This window comes from Procambarus clarkii, chromosome 43 (genome assembly GCF_040958095.1).
Source record: "Procambarus clarkii isolate CNS0578487 chromosome 43, FALCON_Pclarkii_2.0, whole genome shotgun sequence".
Taxonomy (NCBI): domain Eukaryota; kingdom Metazoa; phylum Arthropoda; class Malacostraca; order Decapoda; family Cambaridae; genus Procambarus; species Procambarus clarkii.
The window spans coordinates 36,728,256-36,753,857 of NC_091192.1; the positions used below are offsets into that span (position 1 = coordinate 36,728,256).

At 38.5% G+C, this 25,602-nt stretch overlaps 2 protein-coding genes across 4 annotated transcripts in view; one reads left to right on the forward strand and one right to left on the reverse strand.

Moving 5' to 3' along the window:
- The window catches only part of LOC123750114 (replication factor C subunit 3-like), a 33,814-nt gene extending 31,826 nt beyond the window's left edge, over positions 1–1,988 (reverse strand). Inside the window, exon 1 of the mRNA XM_069300271.1 lies at positions 1,745–1,988. Coding sequence (XP_069156372.1) covers positions 1,745–1,831 — 87 coding nt within the window. The 5' untranslated portion in view covers positions 1,832–1,988. The remainder of the gene's footprint in view (positions 1–1,744) is intronic.
- Positions 1,989–11,023: 9,035 nt separating this feature from the next.
- Positions 11,024–15,254, forward strand: LOC123755973 (uncharacterized). 3 transcript variants are annotated; one of them, XM_069300273.1, is made up of 4 exons: positions 11,024–11,234; positions 12,947–13,076; positions 13,131–13,175; positions 13,650–15,254. In XM_069300273.1, exons 1-4 carry the CDS (start codon positions 11,039–11,041, stop codon positions 13,987–13,989), a joined length of 711 nt encoding a protein of 236 aa, XP_069156374.1. In that variant the 5' UTR covers positions 11,024–11,038; the 3' UTR covers positions 13,990–15,254. The 3 variants fall into 3 exon arrangements, 2 of the variants coding, with proteins under 2 accessions (XP_069156374.1, XP_069156373.1); XM_069300272.1 differs by having other exon boundaries at positions 12,947–13,175; XR_011222001.1 differs by having other exon boundaries at positions 11,076–11,234; positions 12,918–13,175.
- The last annotated feature ends 10,348 nt before the right edge of the window (positions 15,255–25,602 follow it).

The window sequence follows — 25,602 nt, forward strand, 5'->3', positions numbered from 1 at the left end:
TCCTTTAGTATCAGGTGTTCTATCTCCTCACACTTTTAGTTAAAATTTTTAAGTTTATTTATATTTTGCCCAAAATGCTTTGCGTATTAGTGGCTTCATTAGTATGTGTATTCCTGTCCCTACAATTGTACATTACTCTTATGTTCTTTGTATGCACATTCTCCTGAATAAAGATTATCATTAATCTTGGTGACGCTCTATTACTCTCTCATCTATCCTTATCTCAACTATGGTATTTGTGCTTGGGGTTCTACTACCCAAAATCAATTACGTCCTCTAATTACCTAACACAAACCAACCCGTTCTCGCAAATTTAATAAGTCAATATTGACTTATTAAATATGTGCATAGGTGACATACTTAACATAATTGATACCCTTAAAAAGATTCATAGAAAACACCGACCTTACCTAACCTACTTAGTATGTTAAGATAAGCATCTTATTGCTTCGTAATTACAATTATTACCTAACCTATAATAGGTATAGGTTAAGTAATAATTGTAATTACGAAGCAATAAGATGTTTATCTTAAGATACTAACAAGGTTAGGTAAGGTCGGTGTTTTCTATGAATCTTTTTAAGGGTATCTATTATGTTTAGTATATCACCTATGCACGTAGTTAATAAGTCAATATTGACTTTGCGAATTTGCGAGAACGGGTTGCACAAACCTGCTATTAGAACAATATCTAACTCTGGCCCCAGACAGCACTCGGCACCCCTACTCAGATCTCTGAATATGTTAGATATTAAGTCACTGCACATCCTCTCTTGTGTACTCTATATATTTAAAACTCTGAATTGTAATGTCAATCCTGACCTTAAAAGCTTCCTAGAAGGTTGTAACAGAACTCATGAGCACCACACCAGAAACAAATACCTATTTGATATTCCAAGAGTACGACTTAATCAAACTAGAAATGCTCTACAAATCAAGGGACCCAGAATGTGGAATGACCTTCCCAACCATGTTAAAGACTGTACCTCTCTCAACCAGTTTAAGATAAAAACTAAGTACTACCTAATTAACTCCATGTAACCTACCTTACTCTTAAATGTCAACCCTGTCTTACTATTTTTAAACAATGCTGTTTGTTGACCAACTTGTATATTGGCTATTTTCTACCATGTTCCCCCCCCCCCACCTTTTTTTTTTGTTTATCTTATTTTATTAATTTTTTTTGTAACGCAATTCATACTTAAAGCTCAATTACTATTAGTTTTAGTTAAAGTGTTTTTTCCCCCACCTCACCTTGCCCGAAATGCTATGCGTATTAGTGGCTTTAGGTATTTTATGTACTAGCTCTATCTATAAATCCAACATTATGTTCTTTCCTGAATAAAACTTACTTTACTATTATATAGAGGATAATGAGTGAGATAGGTAAGAGGTGACTAGTATAATAAAGGTATGTTAGGACAGCATGTTTAGACAGGATTGAAGGATAGTATATTGCGAAGGGAAAAGTAGTAGAACATTGGAGAAAAAGAGTGGGTGAAATTTTCTTCACGGAAATGACTTCACAGAAGGGCATCTTCAAGAGGAAACTAGATTTATTCCTCCAAGGAGTGCCGGACCAGCCGGGCTGTGGTGGGTATGTGGGCCTGCGGGCCGCTCCAAGCAACAGCCTGGTGGACCAAACTCTCACAAGTCAAGCCTGACCTCGGGCCGGGCTTGGGGAGTAGAAGAACTCCCAGAACCCCATCAACCAGGTATCAACCAGGTAAATAGCACCACTCACCAGCTTCCTAAGGTGGTTGGCTTGCTCCAGGTGGTAGTCTAATTTACTCAGCTCCTTCGGCCGGTACTTGTCAACCCACAAGCTCATTGTTACCAGCTGAGGAAGGTCAAAGAAAAGACCAGTAAGCCTCTACACCGCCCAAAAACTTTCAGAGTGAAAAATAAATACGAGGCCGACAAAACCACTGCGCGGGAAATATTTAATAAACAATCCTACGTAAACACGAGCCTAATATTATCCCAGATAATTCTGGTGGAATACGAGCCTAGAACAGTTCCATCGCTGATGCTTTTACTTTTGGTCTTCATGCCTGAAATAAATTTCTCATAATGTTTAGTAGATATGGGCTAAATTATATGCTGAGACAATATTGAATGAAGACATGTATATAGGTGTAACAGCCATATCACAAATTTTATAGCAGCTATTTAAATTATCCCACAAAATTCCACGTATCCCACTTACGACTAATAAAATTTGCAACATATTTATTCAATATCCCCACAGATTTAATAATATTAATAATAATTCATTGTGTTGGGAACAGGCAGCCACTGTATATATAAATGCTTATATCGAGGTTTCACCCCCACTCCCTGGTCAAAGATGGTTGCAAAAAGGATAAAATATCTGAAATCCTTGCACTGGATGCGAGGATGGGCTGCTGTATCCATATTTCGCTTCCAGTAGATAAACAACATATGGGCTTAAGAAGCACGTAGTGTATTGTGAGGATAAATAAATAACAAACAGCAGCTTCCCCGTGGCCCTGTAATATCTCCATATCACAATTATGTATCAACGACAAGACCTACCATCAATGTATATGATTAACTGTAAATACATTGCTATAGAAATGAAACATTCTCTGTAACTAGCTGATATTGTAATTGTAAGGTGTGAAGGATAGATGAAATTGTTAGTGTAATAATCTCCGTTGAGGTCAGATAAAGATCTTTTATGCCCTCTGTAATCCCTTTTTTGCGCTACCGCTCACAGGATGAGTATACAGTACAATACAATACAATACAATTTTATTTAGGTAAGGTACATACATACAATAAATTTTTACAAGGATTGGTTGCCTTATAGGTAGAGCTAGTACATACAATGCCTAAAGCCACTATTACGCAAAGCGTTTCGGGCATGATAAACTTAAATGACAAGCTTAATCCTAATTGAGCATAATGAGTAGAATGAAAACAAGAAATGAAAACATAGATGAAAAAGCAGTACAAATACAATTATGTCGACAAACAGCGCTCTTTAAAGAAAAAACAGACATTGGTTGACAATAGAAGGGTAAGGTAGGTTACAGGGAATTTATTAGGTATAGCTTCGCTTTTAACATAAACTGGTTGAGAGAGGTACAGTCTTTAACATGGTTGGGAAGGTCATTCCACATTCTGGGCCCCTTGATTTGTAGAGCATTTCTAGTTTGATTAAGTCGTACTCTAGGAATATCAAAACTGTATTTATTTCTGGTGTGGTGCTCATGGGTTCTGTTACAACCTTCTATGAAGCTTTTGAGATCAGGATTGGCATTATAGTTTAGCGTTTTATATATGTATAATACACATGAGAGAATGTGCAGTGACTTAATGTCTAACATATTCAGAGATTTGAGTAGGGGTACCGAGTGATGTCTGGGGCCAGAATTGGATATTGTCCTAATAGCAGCTTTAATTGTGTTGAGTAATTAGAGGACGTAAGTGATTTTGGGTAGTAGAGCCCCAAGCACAAATACCATAGTTGAGATATGGATAGATAAGGGAGTAATAGAGAGTCACCAGGGCAGGGCGTGGTACATAATATCTGATCTTAGAAAGAATGCCCACAGTTTTTGAAACTTTTTTTGATATGTTTAGAATGTGTCCCTGGAAATTCAGCTTGTGGTCAATGAGAATGCCAAGGAATTTGCCATCTAATTTGTTACAAATTTGGGTATTGTTTATTTTGAGATTTATTTGATTAGAGGATTTATTGCCAAACAGAATATAGAAAGTTTTGTCAATGTTAAGGGTGAGTTTGTTGGCAGTTAGCCACAGATGGACTTTATTTAGCTCAGTATTTACTGTGGCATTTAGAGCAAGGGGATCAGGACTGGAGTAAATGAAGGTTGTGTCGTCAGCAAATAGAATTGGTTTGAGGTGTTGGGAGGCATTTGGAAGGTCATTAATGTAGATGAGAAAGAGGAGAGGGCCAAGTATGCTGCCCTGGGGAACACCAATGTTGATGGGTAGGGTGGGAGAAATTGTATTATTCACAGAAACATATTGGAGCCTGTCAGTAAGGTAGGATTTGAGGTATTGTAGGGAGTGTCCTCTGACTCCATAATGATGTAATTTAAGAAGAAGGTTTTGGTGGTTGACAGTATCAAAAGCTTTACGCAGGTCCACAAACAACCCAACAGAGAACTCATTTTTATCAAGAGCTGTATGAATCGAGTTAAGCATACTAATAAGTGCATCGTTAGTGCTTTTTTTTGGGTCTGAAGCCATATTGGCAAGGGCTAAGTATATTGAGTTTGGCTAGATATGAGTAAAGCTGCTTATAGATTAGTTTTTCAAAAATTTTTGACAAGTTTGGCAGGATAGATATAGGTCTGTAGTTGTTAACATCTGTGAGATCACCACATTTGTGGACAGGCGTTACCCTCGCTTTTTTTAGAATATCTGGGAAGGTTTGGAGTTCAAGTGACTTGTTGAAGAGCAAAGCAATAGCAGGGGCTAAAGATCTGGAGGCTTTTTTTGTAAATTAAAGTTGGTATCTCCTCAAGGGCACCAGACTTGGTTTTAAGGGGTGCACATGGGGGTGCATTAAGGGGTGCAGTATGGGGTGCACAATAAAGTAGCCGCCTCCGGAGGCAACACTGTAACGTGTGTTTACGTGTACGTATTTGGTTGATGGGGGGGGGGGTATTTATTTAGTATAATCTTGGCTACAGCAGTCGGTTTGTTGGCATTGTAGTGAAATATCATAGTAGTTGAGACGAAACCCGAAGCAGGGCAGAGCTGAGTGAGGCCGGGGGTAGAGAGCTTGAATGAGGGGCGAGTGTGTAGAGTGTGGCACTCTGCATGTGGGTGGAGTCAGAGCTCGAGTACGGGACAAGAGTGCAGATCGAAGCTCTTTGAGCCTCTGCGAGTCAGGCACATGCTGATTTTTTAACTGGAAATCCTTCAGTGATTATCTTTAGACTCGATTCTTCCTATGGAGGAGTCTGCCGAAAGTGTTGATATGGTCTATCTTCCCCTTTGATTTTAATGGTCCATATCAAGTCCACTTTCTCTAGAACCTTGACCATATTATCCGTCCATGCACTTGTTCTATATTGAAGGTTTCTGTGAAGCTATCTGCGTATGCTATCTTTGATTGACAGTCTGGCGGTGGTTCCAACAAGTTTTGCTGTTATGGTGGCTGTTCTTTGTTTTGATCCTGTTTTCTGAGGCTGGTAAGTTGGTTTCCATTCTTAGATTCTCTAGACGCGTCCATATAGGTGCTCCCAGCATTGTTCTGAGGGCATCATTTTGAGACACTTCCAGTTTCTCCCATTAGTTATCACTGAGGGATGTAAGAGCAGGAGCAACACAGTCAATGAGTGACCTAACTGCTTGAACGTAGTACATTTTGAGTACTGGTAGAGATATTTGTACCTAAGCCAAAAAACTTTACCATTGTGATCATTGATGTCATCTTATATGTGCCATCAATATGCTTTATTGTGCCTATTTATCTTTGTCAAATTATCAATCAAGCTTGTCAATGCTATCAATCAGAGCTATCAATGTGCTTTAATATACCTACTAATATCTCTATTTTTTTCTTACAATGTACCTGCAAACATTTTATAAATTTTGCAAGAATTTACCTACTTAAAATTATCTGTTAGATTAAGGACCTGCCCGGAACATTGCGCGCGTACTAGTGGCTTTACAAGATTGTAAACACCATACTATGTGCTCTCGCAAACCCAATGTACCTTCTTGTATATAAATAAATAAATAAATTTATTTATTTATTTATATACAAGAAGGTACATTGGGTTTGTGAGAATACATAGCATAGTATTTACAGTCTTGTAAAGCCACTAGTACGCGCAGCGTTTCGGGCAGTTCCTTAATCTAACAGATAATTTTAAGTAGGTAAATTCTTGCAAAATTAATAAAATGATAACAGATACATTGCAAGAAAAAATGAGATGAGAGAGATTAGTAAGTATAGTAAAGCACATTGGTATATTAAAGCTCTGATTGATTGCATTGACAACGTGATTGGTAATTTAAACAAGATTAATAGACACCATACAGCAGATTGATAGCACATATAAGAAGACAGCAATGATCACAATGATAAAGATGTTCAGATTGGGTACATAAGGATTAGAAGATTGGGTAGCAATACATACAGTGTAATTTTAAAGCAAAAGGTAAAAAACTATGAAGATGAAATTAGGTACTTTTTAGTTTTATTTTTGAATGTCGCAAAAGTTGGACAGCTTTTCAATTCAATAGGGAGTGAGTTCCATAGACTGGGTCCCTTTACTTGCATAGAGTGTTTACACAGATTAAGTTTGACTCTGGGGATATCAAAGAGATATTTATTTCTTGTGTGGTGATAATGGGTCCTATTACATCTGTCCAGGGAGAGTTTCAGAGCAGGATTTGCATTTAAGAACAGGGTTTTGTAAATGTAATTGACACAAGAGAATTTGTGGAGTGAGATTATGTTTAGCAAGTTTAGGGAGTTAAACAAGGGGCCTGAGTGTTGTCTGAAAGCAGAATTTGTTATTATTCTGATAGCAGATTTTTGCTGGGTGATGATGGACTTGAGGTAGTTTGCAGTGGTTGAACCCCATGCACAGATACCATAATTAAGATAGGGATAGATTAGTGCATAATATAGAGAGATGAGAGCAGAGTTAGGTACATAATATCTGATTTTGGAGAGTATCCCAACTGTTTTAGAGACTTTCTTAGTTATGTGTTGTATGTGGGTGCTGAAGTTGAGTCTCTTGTCTAGGAATAGGCCAAGAAACTTTCCGTCATTTTATTGCTAATGTTTACATTGTCTATCTGAAGCTGAATTGCATTTGTAGATTTGCTTCCAAATAAGATGTAGTAGGTCTTTTCTATGTTAAGTGTTAGTTTGTTGGTTGACATCCATAAGTGGACTTTTTTTAGTTCATTATTAACAACATTATTTAGTGTATGTGGGTTGGGGTTAGAGTAGATGAGGGTAGTATCATCAGCAAACAAAATAGGTTTCAGAATGTTACAGACATTAGGCAGATCATTGATGTATATAAGAAATAGGAGAGGTCCCAAGATGCTGCCCTGAGGCACTCCAACAGTTATTGGTAGAGTGGGAGAGGTTATATTATTGATGGCTACACATTGGTGTCTATCACTAAGATAGGATTGGATATAGTCCAGTGTATGGCCTCGGATTCCATAATGATAGAGTTTACGTAAGAGGTAATTGTGATTAACATATATCAAAGGCCTTTCTCAGGTCAATGAAGAGTCCAATCGGAAACTCATTTTTGTCAAGGGCTGAGTAAATTATATCAAGGAGACTAATAATTGCATCGTTGGTACTCTTTTGGGAGCGGAAGCCGAACTGACAGGGGCTAAGAATGTCGAATTTTACGAGATAGGAGTAGAGCTGTTTGTAGATAATTTTTTCAAATATTTTTGATAGTATGGGTAGGTTCGATATTGGTCTATAGTTGTTTATGTCTGACGGATTACCTCCTTTATGAACTGGCGTTACTCTTGCTTTTTTAAATAAATAAATAAGATTTAATTGTAATTTGTGGACCAAGTAGAATTAAGAGGCCCATCTCATTATCTGCACATAAGCTAATGAGAATATGGAGCAAGTATATTACTGACATAATATACTTGCTACAAATCAATCAAAAATGCACCTCTGTAAACATCACTATCACCGCGCTCCTTCATTTCAAAAAAGTAAAAATCAAAATGTTAATTCAAGTAAAAGTACATACATAGTAGATGAGTTACAAACATAATGTTGGATTTCTAGATAGAGCTACGTAGTACATACAATACCTAAAGCCACTAGTACGCACAGCGTTTCGGGCAAGGTGAGGTGAGGGAAGAAAAACCCACTTAGACTAAAGCTTAATAGTAATTGAGATTAAAGTATAAATTGTGAAGAAAACTGAAAAAGGTTGGGGGGGGGGGACATGGCAGAAATCAGTAGTTATACAAGTTGGTCAACAAACAGCATTGTTTGAAAATAGCAAGACATGGGTTGACATTTAGGGGTAAGGTAGGTTACATAGAGTTAATTAGGTAGTGTTTAGTTTTTCTCTTAAACTGGTTGAGAGAGGTACAGTCATTGACATGATTGGGAAGGTCATTCCACATTCTGGGTCCCTTAATTTGTAGAGCAGTGGTAACATCTAGAAGTCTGCTAACCTTATTGGATGACCCATAGACGTGCGGTACTTCCTGCATAATAGAATGATAACAGATAGAGGAACTGGTGTGAATTTCACTTTGCCTCAAGTCTCCGAAATTTAGTTGATGTTCTCGGAATATTGCTGCCCTCAGGCTGCTCAAAGGCAGTCCAAGTTGGTAATCAATTCCTTCTTTACGAGCAAAAGTCTTGGCCAACTCATCAGTTCTGGCATGCATTCGGAGACCAATATGGGAAGGAATCCACAGGAGACAAACTTTGACCCCATCATTGATTATTTCATTATATCTGTGTCTAGCTTCAGAGATAAGCACGTCACAGTTATGCCTTGGGGAGCTGAGGGCAGTCAAGGTTGATAATTAGGAGTCACTTACAATTAGCGTGTCAACTCTGGATTTATTTACACGTTCGAGTGCAATGATTATGGCAACCAATTCAGTCTGAAGAGTGGAGGCCCAGTTACTGAGACGCGCTCCACACTCACGGGAGAAGGAACCATCTCTCCCTGTCACAACAACTGCACTTCCAGCTGCACCATGGGACTGATGCAAGGATCCATCAGTGTAAATAATCTGGGAAAGGCAGCGCTCTCTGACTAAAGTATCAATTTGGCTTAAGGCATTGTACTTTGCTTCTTGTCGAAGCAAGGCTTGTTCTTTAATCAGCTTCCTGGGTGGGAAAGAGGGGACAGTAATTTGGAAAGGAGTGATCTCCCATGGGACAGGAAAATGTCGTTGGTGTCTCTCTTGGAAGGGGTGATGAAAGTTATACATTCTGAGCACAGTGGCAGTTACGGCAATCCATTTGGAGGGATGCTGACCTTCAAGGAAGAAGGCTTGGAGGGCTTCAATGCAGGGGTTAGGGTGGGTTAGCCTAAGCATCTTGATACCAAATAAAGCATTAATTTCAGTGGTACGATCACTTACACATGAAATATTCAGTTCCTTCCTCATGTTTAGTAATTTAGTTGTACGGGGGCATCCGAGGATTATCCTCATGGCTTCGTTTTGCATCTTTTCGAACCCTCCAAGCATTCTCTCAGGCACTAGGGCAAGCATGGGTGCAGCATAATCAGAGACCTAATATATGAGAGATACATCATTTTGACAATTCTCACCTTTGCACCATAGCCTGGATGGTAGCCTGCCACAGCCTTGAGAGCACTAAGCCTCTCCCTATATTGACGACCCAGTCTGGCTACAACATTGTGGTACAGTGGAACCTCAAGACCAAGGTATTTGTATCTGGTTACATAGTCGAGCAGAGAGCCATCATGCAGCTGCATCTTGCGAACGGCCCCACCCCGTCTGGGTGGACGTCGGTTCAGGATCTTTGTTTTCTCTACTGAGATGACTAAGCCTAGTTCCTGACATGTGTGCAATACAGCGTTCAGAACATTTTGGGTGTTGGTATACACATTGGTGTGGATCAGTATATCATCTGCATAGCTAATGATGTGTTCGCTGGGTCTCCTAGTTACTGAGTTTAAAAGTGCATTGATTAACACATTGAACAGAGTAGGACTGAGGACACCTCCCTGTGGAGTGCCAAGTTCAAAATCTCTCGTTACACTCCTATGCCCTTGAACAGTATCCAACAGACTTCCTGTTGGATAAATAACCTCTTATCCACCGTAGAAGCCATCCTCCATCATTCATTTTAGCAAGTTCACTCAGAATGACGTGTGGGATAGCAATGTCAAAGGCTGACTTAAGATCTAGGAAAGTGGTATATGACCTATCAGTATGCAGGGTGAGGAATGTGGTAATACAGTGATGTACACTCTTTCCATTCGTAAAGCCATATATCTGGGGAGACAACATGTTACCAATTCTGCAAAGAAGACGGTTGAGAACCATCCTTTCAAGATGTTGACCAGACCACACACTAGAAGGTGAAGGGACGACGACGTTTCGGTCCGTCCTGGATCATTCTCAAGTCGATTGTGAGAATGACACAATCGACTTGAGAATGGTCCAGGACGGACCGAAACGTCGTCGTCCCTTCACCTTCTAGTGTGTGGTCTGGTCAACATACTTTAGCCACGTTAGTGTGACTCATCGCCTGCATCCTTTCAAGACATTTACAGAGACAACTAGTGAGGGAGATTGGGTGAAAAGTGATCAGAAGTTGTCAGGTCCTGTACGTATTGTTGCACCGCGTCGCTGCCGAGTGTCCTTGCACCGCCGCAGCAAGTGCACTTCCCGAATACAAGTTGCCATCTCATAAGTGAAAGTCATGATTAAGGTTTTGAACAATATTGAACATTCTAACGACTAACCTTATCACCCAATCCTTTATTAAGCTAACTGTCCAATTTATTCAACGAGTCCTAATCTACCTAAACATAATATTATTTGTTAAAAAAGTCAGTGAATGTAAACATTAGAGCTACGATGAGCGACTGTTGCTTTGTTGCATGTAACTTGTTGCCTGATGGGAAAACCTAAACACATTATACTTAGATAATTAGCCTATGATTATATTTCACTCACCCCGCGTCCTCAGCTTGGTTAGTGCTTTATAACTATATAGAGGCTTTATGCTCTCAAATGCTATCAAGCAATAGTAAAATATATTCGAATTCTTTTAAATCGCAGATGACTTATCACACAGGAATACGACGTGTATGTGTCTGTCCCTTCATTCTTGGTGATCCCCCACTCCTCCTCCCGGACTCCAAATGCCGAACACATTTATAAAACATTTTCTGAGGTAAAACTCATTCCTCAAACATTTGTAAAGCAATATGAAACACTCACATTTAATATATCTTATCAGATACGAGAGCAGGAAAGCAAATTTTATGTATAAGAAGACTAAGGTGTAAAAATAACGGTTGATGAAATGGACGAGATGGTAAGTCAACTGGCGTCGGGGTCTACCCCACATGCTCATGGCTGGTATATTGCGCCGTTGTTGCTTGGCTGTATCATCTTGGTCCACCACAGTCGTCACACACACTCTGGTCACTCAACCCACCTGCAGCAACCTCTAGCTGGCCTCTACACCCATTCCTCCCTGTGGTCGCTGGTGCCAACAGGTTAGTGGATTTCTCTCAACGTTGCTGAATTTTTAACTTTTGGCCTCAAATAAATATGTAACTCAGCTTCATATAGGTTATACGGCCAGTCTCCCGAACGACGACCACTGTCCGGCCGCAGTTACTATATACGGTGTTTGAAGTTTCGTGAGGTAATTTCCCCATGTATAGAACATTACAGTTCCAACATTTAAAATGATAGACAATAAACACCAAATGTTAAAGGTCAAAGGTTAAAGGATCTCTACGTTTTAAACACTTTCCAATGGTGTAGCTGTTCGTAAACACGAATTGAAAATGAATTTCTAATCAAGAAGATCCTTTAAAACATTATACGTAAATTTAGCATACTGTATTTATTTATTTATTTATTTATTTATATACAAGAAGGTACATTGGGATTGTGAGGATACATAGCATAGTAATTACAATCTTGTAAAGCCACTAGTACCCGCAGCGTTTCGGGCAGGTCCTTAATCTAAGAAAATTTTAAGTAGGTAAATACTATTTACCTCTGATTTGATGATTTTCTACCAAAAAATGTAGAAGGTCTTTTTATGTTTAGTGTAAGTTTGCGGGTTGACATCCATGAGTGGACTTTTTTAATTAATTGTTGACAATATTATTCAGTGTGTGGGGGTTGGGGTCAGAATAGATGAAGGTAGTATCATCACCAAATAGTATAGGTTTAAGAATGTTAGAAACATTTGGCAAATCATTGCCGTATATAAGTAATAGGAGAGGTCCCAAGATGCTGCCCTGTGGCAACCCTACTGTTAATGGTAGAGTGGGGAAGGTTATGCAATTGATGGCTACATATTGGTGTCTGTCACTGAGACAGGAACGAATATAGTCCAGAGCAAGGCCTCGGATACCATAGTGGTGAAGTTCAAGTAAGAGATAGTTATGGTTTACAGTATCAAAGGGGTTTCTCAGGTCAATGAAGAGGGCCAATTGAAACTCATTTTTGTCAAGGGCTGTGTAGATTATATTTAGCAGAGTAATAATGGCATCATTGGTACTCTTTTGGGAACGGAAGCCAAACTGGCAGAGGCTTAATATGCTGAGTTTTACAAAGTAGTAATAGAGGTGTTCGTAAATAATTTTTGAAATATTTGTGAAAGTATAGGTAAATTTGATTTTGGTCTGTAATTGTTTATGTCAGCTGTCTCGCCTCTTTTATGAACTGGCGTCACTCTGTTTTTTTAAGGATATCAGGAAAAGTATGACACTGTAGAGATTTGTATATCTGCAGCCCATCCTCCTGTTTATATAGTACCTATTGTGATGGTCGTTAATAGTCACGAATTCGTACGTACTTTTTCGAATTTACGTACGTACGTACGTACTTCTGGCATAGTTTTGTCACCTCACCCAAAACTTTTGTACCATATCACTTCACCCAAAACGAGTATAAGTATAATGAATGTTATGTGTAAACTAGTCTTTGCAAATGCAATAAGCATTATGAAACGCGTTCAGGCGTCAGACCAAAAATAAAAGAATTAATTTTGGAGAGTTAATTTTTCAATTACCCCCAACAGTGAAGATAAACGTAAGAAATATTGAGAAATTCGTGTTAGAATTATTAATCTTACCCTCTCGGTCATATTCAACAACATAAATAAGTAAATAAATAACAACAAATGACAATAATAAAAATAATTTTAACATATTTTACAGATATTAATCTAATAAGGTATTGGTACCAGTGTTGGAAATGTCGGCAGAGTTTGCGGAAGTGTTAATGGTAGTGGCAATAGTATTTTTCCTATTGTGGCTAATATTGGTGGGCCCGAGTGAAGATGGCAACGTCCGGATGTACCAGGGCCAGACATTGGCACGTCCGGCTCAACATCGTAACTTACGGATGTACCAGGACCATCACTTGATAGTACGTCCGGCTCAACGTGGTCCTGTTTACACTGAGACTGCTCCTCCGTGAGTAATCTTTGTTATGTAAATTTTCCTTTGATTCATTTAGTTGTATATCTCCATTTACATGTATTTGTCAAATTTTCTTTACTGTATTTCTGCTTAATGAAATTTCGTAGTTGGCAAAATGAATAAATATAAATTGTACTTATTTGAGAACATTTTGGTGGGATGGATATATTTATTTAACTGACTTAGGTATACACAGCAATGTGCTGCTACCCTATTTTATACGAAAGATTACAGTGTGAATAAAAAAAAAACAGCTATAAGTTCATGGAACTGGCGTGTCTGAGGTCCACAGACGCGCCTCAGCTTCTTGCATGTCAGTAGTGCGCATGTTTGGATAGGCTAGAAAAAGTGAGCACCCACTTTTTATTCCAAAATGTTCTCATTGATAGATCACACTATTGTGATTTCCGTTTGCATTTTCAGTGGTTTCTTAGCTTTTTTTTTAACTGTAAACTATTCTTTTTGCAGTTCAAATACTCAGTTAAATGAAGAATCGAGAGAGAGGTACCGCAACCGAGCGTGGGAACTGGACTTGCATGGTATGTACAGACATGAGGCTGACGTCGCTGTCAACTCCTTCTTGAGGAAACATTCTGACGAGTCCAGAGTTCGCATCATAACAGGTCGAGGTCTACACAGTGAGAAGAACCAACCTGTCCTCAAGCCTCACGTAATAAATCTCATCTCTCAGCGTGGACTTAGCTACAAGGTGGTATCTAAAGGAGGCTGTATTGACATATATCCGAAAGCGCCACATTTACATAATATGGGGCTATCTGATTTAGATCTTTCTTTAGAATCCTACTAATATAATAATTCATTGTGTCGGGGGACAGGCAGCCAATGTATATATATACGTGTTAGGCTTATATCGAGGTCCCCCCCCCAGGGTCGAATTACTCACCCTCCCCAGAATGTATCTCTTCAACAAGCTGACTGACTCCTGTGTGCCTATTTACTGATATGTGAACGGCCACATTAGGTGATAAAAAATGCGCTCAACCACTTCTGTCTCGCCCAGGATTCGAAACCGGAATTCCTGATTGTGAGTCGAGAATGACTCCGACTGTATTACTTCAGTAGATAGTCTAGGGTTTTCACATTATATAATATGACACATAACGAGGTCCTTAGATGTTTTTTTTGAGATATATACAAGAGTTGTTACATTCTTGTACATTAGGTATTACATATAATTATTATTAGATAAACAGGTAGATATTAGATAGGTATTAGATAAACAGGTTTGAAGGTATTACATCTGTTCACATAATTGTAATTAAATTTACATTGTGTTGAAGCACAAAAGGTAAGATAGTAATTAGCTGACACTGGAATTCTATTTTTTTTTGTCTACCAAAGTAGCAATTAAAGATCAACTCAACCTTAGTCACGAGGCAAAGCTCAACGCCTTAAGCCATGTGGAAACAGTCCACAGAGCATTCTCTCTCAAACTGCTGGCTTAGGCTCGGCTACAAGTACCTCTGGAAGTTTGAATGTGCTGATTTAGATTTGACTAAATGTAAACTCTGTCATCAGAACTATTCGCATACTTTGCGTCATTATATAATGGAATTTGAAAAAAATCGCTGAATTCAGAGATAACACCATCAGTGGAGTCCAAGAAATGTGTAAGTACATCATTCATAATGATGTATTGCCAGCAATCTTAGCGAAGTATCCAAAATTTGCTTACTGTAAGTAATGCATGTACATGACTGTAAAGCTGCCGCCCAGTTGGGTGGGTGTGGAGCACATGACTGTAAAGCTGCCGCCCAGTTGGGTGGGTGTGGAGCACATGACTGTAAAGCTGCCGCCCAGTTGGGTGGGTGTGGAGCACATGACTGTAAAGCTGCCGCCCAGTTGGGTGGGTGTGGAGCACATGACTGTAAAGCTGCCGCCCAGTTGGGTGGGTGTGGAGCAAGACTAGTAACTATAAGGATTAAGTACTACAGATGTTAAGTGTAGCATGTTTTGAGCAGATGCTCATTTGTTTATAATCTTGTAAATAATAAGTTGTGTACCGGATACCTGTTGTTGTTGTTGTTGTTGACAATAAACCATGTGAACGAAGATTGTTTCTCTTCCGCCTTAAATGTAACAGTAACTGACTCATCATAGGTGTAAAGTGCCAGGAATAGTGACTGTTGTGAGCCTCTTGTTGAATCACTTGTGTTATCAAAAGATTATTGATATGTATATGTATTTGTGTGCATGTATGTGTATATATGTACATGTGTATGTAATATTAACAATTGTGTAACTAGCGTCAAAAGATTGTTACTTGCTTAGCTAAATGAACCAGGGGGTTCAGTTGCTGAACCCATTATGTGCCTCTGTAACCCTTTCCACCACCGCCCACGGGATGGGTATGGGGGGTGCATAATAAAGAAATGAAATTAAAAAATCTCAAATCATATACACTGATGGTTCCCTACACCGCACCACGGGTGCAGCTGGAAGTGCAGTTGTCCTGACAATGGGCGATGGCTTATATTGTGAGTGGGGAGTCCGTATAAACAACTGGTCCTCTACCCTTCAGACTGAACTATTTGCCTTGATCCTTGCACTGAAATGTGTACAAGTCTCCAAACTTGATACATTAATTGTAAGTAACTCTTTATCATCCTTAACCGCAGAGGGCAAAATGTTCACAATTACTAAAGAAGAGAACCTCAACACTTTCCTCTCCCAATGTGGTCTGTCTCAGCTCATTATCACTCCCAGTGAATTAACTTAATTAACCCCCTGTCAACTAGTGGGGCTAGGTTTCCTAAGTCTCCTTGTTTCATTTTCTGACTTAATTTTTAACTTACTCTTAACTAGTCATTTACTGAAATTTTTTTAATTGAGTGCATAAATAGTTCTTCAGGTCTTATTAATTATACAGTCATAACTGAACTATTTATAGTTATTAATCATTAGCTTAAATTTGCCTATGCTTATTATTCAACTTTTCTTTGATTCCATTTATTACCTAGGTTGCCTAGCCTCGCCATGCTCCCTTACTCCATTGTACCCCTGGCTTTGCCTGTATCTCAAATTGTAAATTGTTACTTACAGTGTACCTGAGAGTACTTGTAAGCAATCTACCTCATTTTTCATTTTTGCTCAATTTGTTTTTGTATTGCTTAGTCTTGTTTATATTTTTGTTTTGTATTTCTATATCTTGTGTTTTGTATAGTCATGTTTATATGTTTTTTCGTTAATCTCATTTATTACCTAGGTTGCCTAGCCTAGCCATACTCCCTTACTCCATTGTACCCCTGTAAGCCCCTTTTGAGTTTGCTTTGTTCTGTATTGTGTACATCTTTTTCCCTATTTTATAGCTTATTTCTACCTTGTTATTTGCCTTTCTTCCCTTGTTTTTCCTGCAATCAGCTTTTTTATGCAGACAAGTATAGACCCAGAACTTAACCTCTTATCCACTATCTATGACAATTATCACTTTAATGATCTAAATTGCAGATATTTTGCAGCACATGATGTAAACAATGTATTAACTCATAATCACAATATCTCTGTAATCAATTTGAACGTTAGATCCCTAGGTAAACACTTCGATGATGTTAGTGCCTTGATTGAAGCTATTGACAACAAATTCTCTTTTATTATACTTACTGAAACATGGTTGAAAGAGGATACTACTCAGCTCTTTAACATGCCTAACTACTCAGCAATTCACAACTGTCGTCAAATTCAGAGAGGTGGTGGCACTGCTCTTTACTACCACCAAGAACTAACATGCTTAAAAGAAATTAGAACCAGAGACTGCTATGGGGAGTATATCTTCGCCAGCTTCAGAGTCAAGGGTGCCGAGTCTGTCCTGACTGTGGGTGCAGTTTATAGAATTCCTAACACTGATGTGTCCGAATTCAACTCAAACCTTAGAAATCTAATACTTGATAACAGACTGAACAAAAACCACCTAATTATCGCAGGGGACTTTAATATTGACCTCTGCGAGCCTGAACACCCCACTGCTGTTAGCTTCCTCAACTGTATGAATTCCTGCTTCCTCATACCCTTAATCACTAGACCTACTAGAATCACTGATAGCACTGCCACGACGCTCGATCACATCTGGACAAACATAACCTCTCCGCTTACTTCAGGTATAATCACCGATAGCACTACAGATCATTACCCCACATTTCTCTTAACTAACATTAGCAAACCACCTCTTGAGTCAAGAGTGATACGTTTTAGACTACACAATGAAACTGCTATAGACAATTTTATAACTGCTGCTGATAATGTCAACTGGGAGTCCGAGTTAGGTAACATAGTGGACATCAACCTTGCAGTACAATCTTTTCTTCAAAAAACTCTTAGCCTTTATAACACCCACTGTCCTATGCTTACAAAACAAGTCACAACCAAAAGGCTTAACAATCCCTGGCTTACAAAGGGAATACTTAAATCTATTAATAAAAAACATGACCTTGAGAAGAAGTATAGGTTAGGAATTGTCTCCAAAGAATTCTCAAAGAATTACTCATTATTGCTGTCTAAGATAATTAGACGAGCCAAAACTAAATACTACGAAGATAAATTTACCCAAATAAAGAGCAACATTAAACAAACTTGGAGAACAATTTCTCAAATATTGGGATCAAAGAAGTCTTTAAATAACAAACTGACTCTCCTGTCTAATAACGATGGTCAGCTTTCAGCCTCTGATTCTGCTACTGAGTTCAATAGGTTCTTCTCTTCCATTGGTTCATCCCTTGCAAATGATATTCCATCTTCCAGTACAGACATTAATGACTATCTTTCAGGTAACTATCCACAGTCTCTGTACCTAAAGCCTATTAATTCCACTGACGTCAATGAGATAATCCTTTCCCTTAAAACCAAGTCTAGTGCCCTTGAGGAGATACCAACTTTAATTTACAAAAAAGCCTCCAGATCTTTAGCCCCTGCTATTGCTTTGCTCTTCAACAAGTCACTTGAACTCCAAACCTTCCCAGATATTCTAAAAAAAGCGAGAGTAACGCCTGTCCACAAATGTGGTAATCTCACAGATGTTAACAACTACAGACCTATATCTATCCTGCCAAACTTGTCAAAAATTTTTGAAAAACTAATCTATAAGCAGCTTTACTCATATCTAGCCAAACTCAATATACTTAGCCCTTGCCAATATGGCTTCAGACCCAAAAAAAGCACTAACGATGCACTTATTAGTATGCTTAACTCGATTCATACAGCTCTTGATAAAAATGAGTTCCCTGTTGGGTTGTTTGTGGACCTGCGTAAAGCTTTTGACACTGTCAACCACCAAAACCTTCTTCTTAAATTACATCATTATGGAGTCAGAGGACACTCCCTACAATACCTCAAATCCTACCTTACTGACAGGCTCCAATATGTTTCTGTGAATAATACAATTTCTCCCACCCTACCCATCAACATTGGTGTTCCCCAGGGCAGCATACTTGGCCCTCTCCTCTTTCTCATCTACATTAATGACCTTCCAAATGCCTCCCAACACCTCAAACCAATTCTATTTGCTGACGACACAACCTTCATTTACTCCAGTCCTGATCCCCTTGCTCTAAATGCCACAGTAAATACTGAGCTAAATAAAGTCCATCTGTGGCTAACTGCCAACAAACTCACCCTTAACATTGACAAAACCTTCTATATTCTGTTTGGCAATAAATCCTCTAATCAAATAAATCTCAAAATAAACAATACCCAAATTTGTAACAAATTAGATGGCAAATTCCTTGGCATTCTCATTGACCACAAGCTTAATTTCCAGGGACACATTCTAAACATATCAAAAAAAGTTTCAAAAACTGTGGGCATTCTTTCTAAGATCAGATATTATGTACCACGCCCTGCCCTGGTGACTCTCTATTACTCCCTTATCTATCCATATCTCAACTATGGTATTTGTGCTTGGGGCTCTACTACCCAAAATCACTTACGTCCTCTAATTACTCAACACAAAGCTGCTATTAGGACAATATCCAATTCTGGCCCCAGACATCACTCGGTACCCCTACTTAAATCTCTGAATATGTTAGACATTAAGTCACTGCACATTCTCTCATGTGTATTATACATATATAAAACGCTAAACTATAATGCCAATCCTGATCTCAAAAGCTTCATAGAAGGTTGTATCAGAACCCATGAGCATCACACCAGAAATAAATACAGTTTTGATATTCCTAGAGTACGACTTAATCAAACTAGAAATGCTCTACAAATCAAGGGGCCCAGAATGTGGAATGACCTTCCCAACCATGTTAAAGACTGTACCTCTCTCAACCAGTTTAAGTTAAAAGCGAAGCTATACCTAATAAATTCCCTGTAACCTACCTTACCCTTCTATTGTCAACCAATGTCTGTTTTTTTCTTTAAAGAGCGCTGTTAGTCGACATAATTGTATTTGTGCTGCTTTTTCATCTATGTTTTCATTTCTTGTTTTCATTCTACTCATTATGCTCAATTAGTATTAAGCTTGTCATTTAAGTTTATCATGCCCGAAACGCTTTGCGTAATAGTGGCTTTAGGCATTGTATGTACTAGCTCTACCTATAAGTCAAACAATCCTTGTAAATATTTATTGTATGTATGTACCTTACCTAAATAAAATTGTATTGTATTGTATTGTATTGTATTAAATGCTCTCAACTCTTTAAGACATAACTGTAACATGCTCGTGTCCGAAGCTAGACACAAATGCAACAAAATTATTAAGGATGGTAACAGAGTCCATCTCATGTGGACTCCATCTCATGTTGGCCTCCGAATACATGTTAGAGGACCCAATGTAAACTGTGTCAACAAAATTATTCGCACACCCTCCGTCACTATGTGATGGAGTGCGAAAAGATACGTGAATTCAGAAACAATTCTATAACAAATATCCCAGAGATGTGTAAATATTTAAATCATAATTATCTGCTTCCAGAAATCGTAGTCAAATATCCCCAGTTTGCAAACTGTAGGTAGTAACTAAGTGACTGTAACCTATCCACCGCTGCCCACTGGATGGGGGTGGGGGCGGTGTGCAGGACAAACTTATCAATTTTGACACTAGCTCTCCACATATGTCAGTTGCTTAATTTAGAAACTGTATTCATGGTGTGGGAATTCCTAGCAGGCATTTATTATATTTTTTGTTAACTTCAATATTGAATTATTGTGATTCTAAGCGGACTGTATATTTGATTCAGCCAGAACTTACCTGCACATAGTATGGAGGGATGTTTACAACTTATACCACAATAGTGGATATAAATTAAGTTGTAAATATTTACCTCTAGTTAAATATAAATTATACCACATATGGTGGCTTAAACAACTATTATGATTAATTCTAGTTATCTACTGTACTGTGGTAATAACAGGAAATTTGAATCCTTAGGTGTGTTGTTGCTATGGCCTAATTAGGTTAATTGTTCCCACACCTTGCCTGAAACGCTGTGTGTACTAGTGACTTTAGGCATTGTATGTACTACCTCTATCTATAAATTCAACATTGTGTTTGTAACTCGTCTTGAATGTATGTACCTTTACCTGAGTAAAAATTTGATTTGATTAAAGAAAATTGTAATCTTCTGTTTATTTTGTTAACATTTCTTCTGCTTTTTCTACTGTTCTATCCATCAGGTAATTATTATCATTCTCTTTTTCTTTTTTTAATTCAATTTATCCTTTTGATCTCAATAAGTATTAAGTTTTAGTCGTTTTTTTCCACCTCGCCCGAAACGCTGTGCGCATTAGTGCTTCAGGCAGTGTATGTACACTAGCTCTATCTATTAATCTGACATCATGTTTGTAACTCATTTTCAATATATGTACTTTTACCTTAATAAATATCTTATCTCATGTTCTCTTATCTTATAGCCCTGAAACTCTCCCTGGACAGATGCAATAGGACCCATAATCACCACACAAGAAATAAATATCTCTTTGATATCCCCAGAGTCAAACTTAATCTGTGTAAACACTCTATGCAAATAAAGGGACCCAGTCTATGGAACTCACTCCCTAATGAATTGAAAAGCTGTCCAACTTTTGCCTCATTCAAAAACAAAAACAAAAAGTACCTAATTTCATCTTCATAGTGCTGTAAAAATTGCACTGTATCTAGTACTACCCAATCTCCCAATCTTTATGTACCTAATCCAAACAACTTTACCATTATGATCGTTACTGTCTTCTTATATGTGCTATCAATATGCTGTCAATGCAATCTTCCCGAGCTACCAATGTGCTTTAATATACTTACTAATCTCTCTCATCTCATTTTTTTTCTTGCAATGTATCTGTTATCATTTTATAAATTTTGCTAGAACTTACCTACTTAAAATTATCTGTTAGATTAAGGACCTGCCCGAAATGCTACACGTACTAGTGGCTTTACAAGAGTGTAAATACCATGCACTGTATCCTCATAAACCCAATGTACCTTCTTGTATATATATAAATGGATAGATAGATAAATAAATAAAACAATAAATCTTATCTTATCTTATCTTATGTTCAACTAATTTGTCCCTGCCCAAAGGTAGGACAATCAAAGACTTTCAATTAGTCTATGGAATTAATAAATAACGAATTAAAAAAAGTTCACTCATGGATGTCAACCAACAAAATCACATTAAAAATAGAAAAGAACTTACTACATTTTATTTGAAAGCAAATCATCAAACGAAATTCAGCTTCAGATAGACAATGTTAACATCAGTAATAAATATGATGGAAAGTTCCTTGACCTATACATAGACAAGAGACTCAACTTCAGCACCCACATACAACTTCAAACTCACACTGTATTTTGTGCTACCCACTCCCCCAATATATATGCCTAAGACATGCAACTTCACCATGTAATCACTGCTATCAACTTATATCATAGTTGTTATGTTGAACACAAATTTTGCTACAATGTACCTATTAATATCCTTCAGATTATGATCCAATGTACCTATTAATAATCTTCAAATTGTACTGCACTGTTCCTATTAATATTCTTCAAAATTTTCCTACCAATTACCTACATATAATTATCTATTAGATTAAGAACCTGCATGGACAGTAATGGTTTTATAAAAATACAAATATCTTCTATGAAATCACAACTCAGCTCCTCTATATTATATACATATACGAGAGAATGTCTGTCAGTCTGTCTAAAGCTGGAGGCCAGACACTTGGGGACTAGCCTCATCCAAACGTGCATGGGGAATGGTCTAGGGTTCGGGATAGACATAGGCTGGTCGGGTACACGCCTAAGTTAAATGCTTTAAAAATTATCATTTATAGGCACCCCCCCCCCCTCCTTTCTAGCCAGGTGATTTTCAGGGTATCAAGTGTGAAACATATGATGTGATTCCCGTAGATTTGGTGATTAATAATATGTTGAGTCATGAGAGACCCGATATCTCCTGCATTGCTCAGAGACAAATTATTTACTGCTCTTAACACCCTATTGACTGGTGCCAACATACCAACTCACTCCTTTTATGATAAGTGGCTGAGCAAAAACGCCTACAATCTCATCAAACTCAACATTCGTTTTAAGTGCAATCTATCTGTCTCTGATATTCCTCTATCTGTATCAAGTATCATACACACCTGTTACCAAGAAAGATAATGAAAATCTTGCTCTTCTCAAAGCTGTTACACTTGAAACAATTGCCTCCTCCATCGAGAATTAAGATCTCACGAGCACTGTGTCTACACCGACGGCTCAGTCCAATCTTCTACTGAACGGACTGCAGCAGCATGTAGGTTTTATAGAAATAATATTTGCACACAAATTGTCAGTGTCAGGTTAAACAACTGGCTGACCTCCACACAAGCAGAACTGGCGGCACTACAACTAGCTACCGGTACATTAAAAAACATTGGAGGAGAAACAATATTTTGTGATTCAAAGTCTGCTCTTCAAGCAATCGAAAACTTCTCTTGGAAGATCGACAGCAAGAACCTCATACTACCAATTATAAATTACCTAATCGCTGCACAGAGTAAAGGGTTTCGGATCTTCTTTGTATGGATACCTTCACACATAAATATAACCCATCATAATGAGACAGACATTGCAGCCAAATTAGCGTGTAACAAAGATGAAGTTGAATTAGATCTAGGTATCCCCATCTCTGCTGTCAAAACTGTATTGGTCCAAACACTCAGATCTGATAAGAAAGAAATTACTGACTCCAACGACCTGAAAGCACTAGTATAACTAGCTATAATTTGTTCAGATCTGAAACCTATATCTATGGGCAGCACAAAACGTCCACCAGACTGTGCGACACAGTGGTTGCAAGGATCAGGTTGGGTTACCGTTACCTGTGGCAGGTGGCTGCAGGTGACGGATCTCCCAATCCTGAGCACTCCAGGTGCAAACTCTGAGCAGGAACTGCGGCATGATCTCCCGCACTACATCACTGAATGACCAGTTATTGGACCATTCAGACCCGTTGGCATGAGGTGCCTGGAGCTTTGTAATTACTTTATTCACTCTCGTGTTCTTGAAGATATCATTTTATTGCACCCAACATTTGCCAGTGCAGGCTACTGAACATATGACGAACCATCCTGCGAGATGGGGACTTTTAGTATCACTGTTACCTTATTCACTCTTGTGTTCATGATATCCTCATCGGGTGGAAGGACAGAGTGATCCACACCTCACGCTACAGCTTCAGACACACACACACACAAGTCACACTAACAATACATCAATGATAAAATCCACTAGAGATGTGTTTACAGTCCTGGTGGATTTTCTCACTTATATATGTATCACTTTAGTGTGATATATGTGTCTATTATTATTATTATTATTATTATTATTTTTATTATTATTATTATTATTATTATTATTATTATTGTAGCGATTAAACCTTATACTCGCTCCAATCTTTCATTAGCTTAATGACGTAACTAATTAGCACTAATTACAGAAGCTATAATCCTTTCCCTAATTACAGGTCTTCCATCCTTCTATCTTATTGGAGGAAGCTGAGGTGTAGTCACCAAATATAAGCAAGCTTGAAGTGAATAGCCGACGGCCAAAACAATGGAAACTCTTGGGCTGCAAGAGCAGGAAAAGTCCTAAACAGACTACATTTAAAAAGCATGATTCTTGATAGAGAGGATGATCATTCACACCCAAATTACACTCCTTCCGCGCCGTGGGAAGAGCCTACTTTCAAAATAGTAATAGAAAGTCTCCCAATGAAAAAGGCTGCCTATGATCCGACAATCCTAAGGCGCATAATAGAAGAGCAAATGTATAGCATAGCAGTAGCAGGAGCCACCCAAGTTCAAGTATGTTTATTGAGATAAGCAATAAATACATCTCAAAGGGATAGAGTAGCTTAGGCTATTTCTACCCCCCAGGAGCCACCCACATCTTCACAGACGGATCGGTGGACACAGAATATGAGAATGCTGGCGCTGCTCTTTGCACGGCCAGCGTACAGGCATATTGGAGACTGGGAGGACCAGTATCATCAACCCAAACTGAGCTGTTAGCCATACAACAGGCATGCGCATATGTAACTGCACAAAACACTCAAAATGCAATCATACACACAGACTCAAAAGCTGCACTTCAAATACTAGGACAAAAACCGTGGAAATAATTACCACCATTTTGTATCTTTGAGCAGTCGCTAAAGGCAAAGGACTCAACATAACTTTAAACTGGATCCCATCCCATATTGGAATCCCATTAAATGAAAAAGCTGATGAAATTGCTAAATTGGCAACTCGTCATCCAGTGATACATAAAACAATTCAACCCAGCCTAGAGAACATAAAAAACATCATCACCAAAAAACTCTCACATCTCAACAAAGCCTACCTGCACCAGAGAATAGCTGAAGGTTCGCCATCTGCAACATGGTATCTTCAGGCAACCAAATTAGAAAGGTTAAATATCCCAAAAGGAATCCACAGGGAAATAGCAGTTAGGCTATATAGACTACGTCTAGGTTACAGATGCAACTGGGAGATTGGTGAACCCCGACAGAGAGAGTGCATCTTCTGCCAAACTGTCACAGAAAAGCCATTACTTCACTATCTTCTGGAATGTGAAGCAACCAATGACCTTAGAAGAGCTTTAAGAGTTCCTGAATCATGCAGTGGCCACCCTGAAGCCATCAACACAGCCACTCTCCTGGTCAACAAAGGTGTCCAGCAGCTGGACACCCTCATAAAGACTGTGAAGCAGTATCCTCCCCCGCGATAACAGCTTGATGGTTAAATGCAACCTCAGAATACTGAGAAAAAAAAAGTACCACTTACGGGCTATTCATGCCCGTGCCACCTCTTGGGTGGCTTAGTCTTTATCAATCATCAATCAATCGAATAGCCGACAGTACAATTTCCACAGTGATTCAGTGCACTACAATACAGACACTTAGGACTTACCACATCT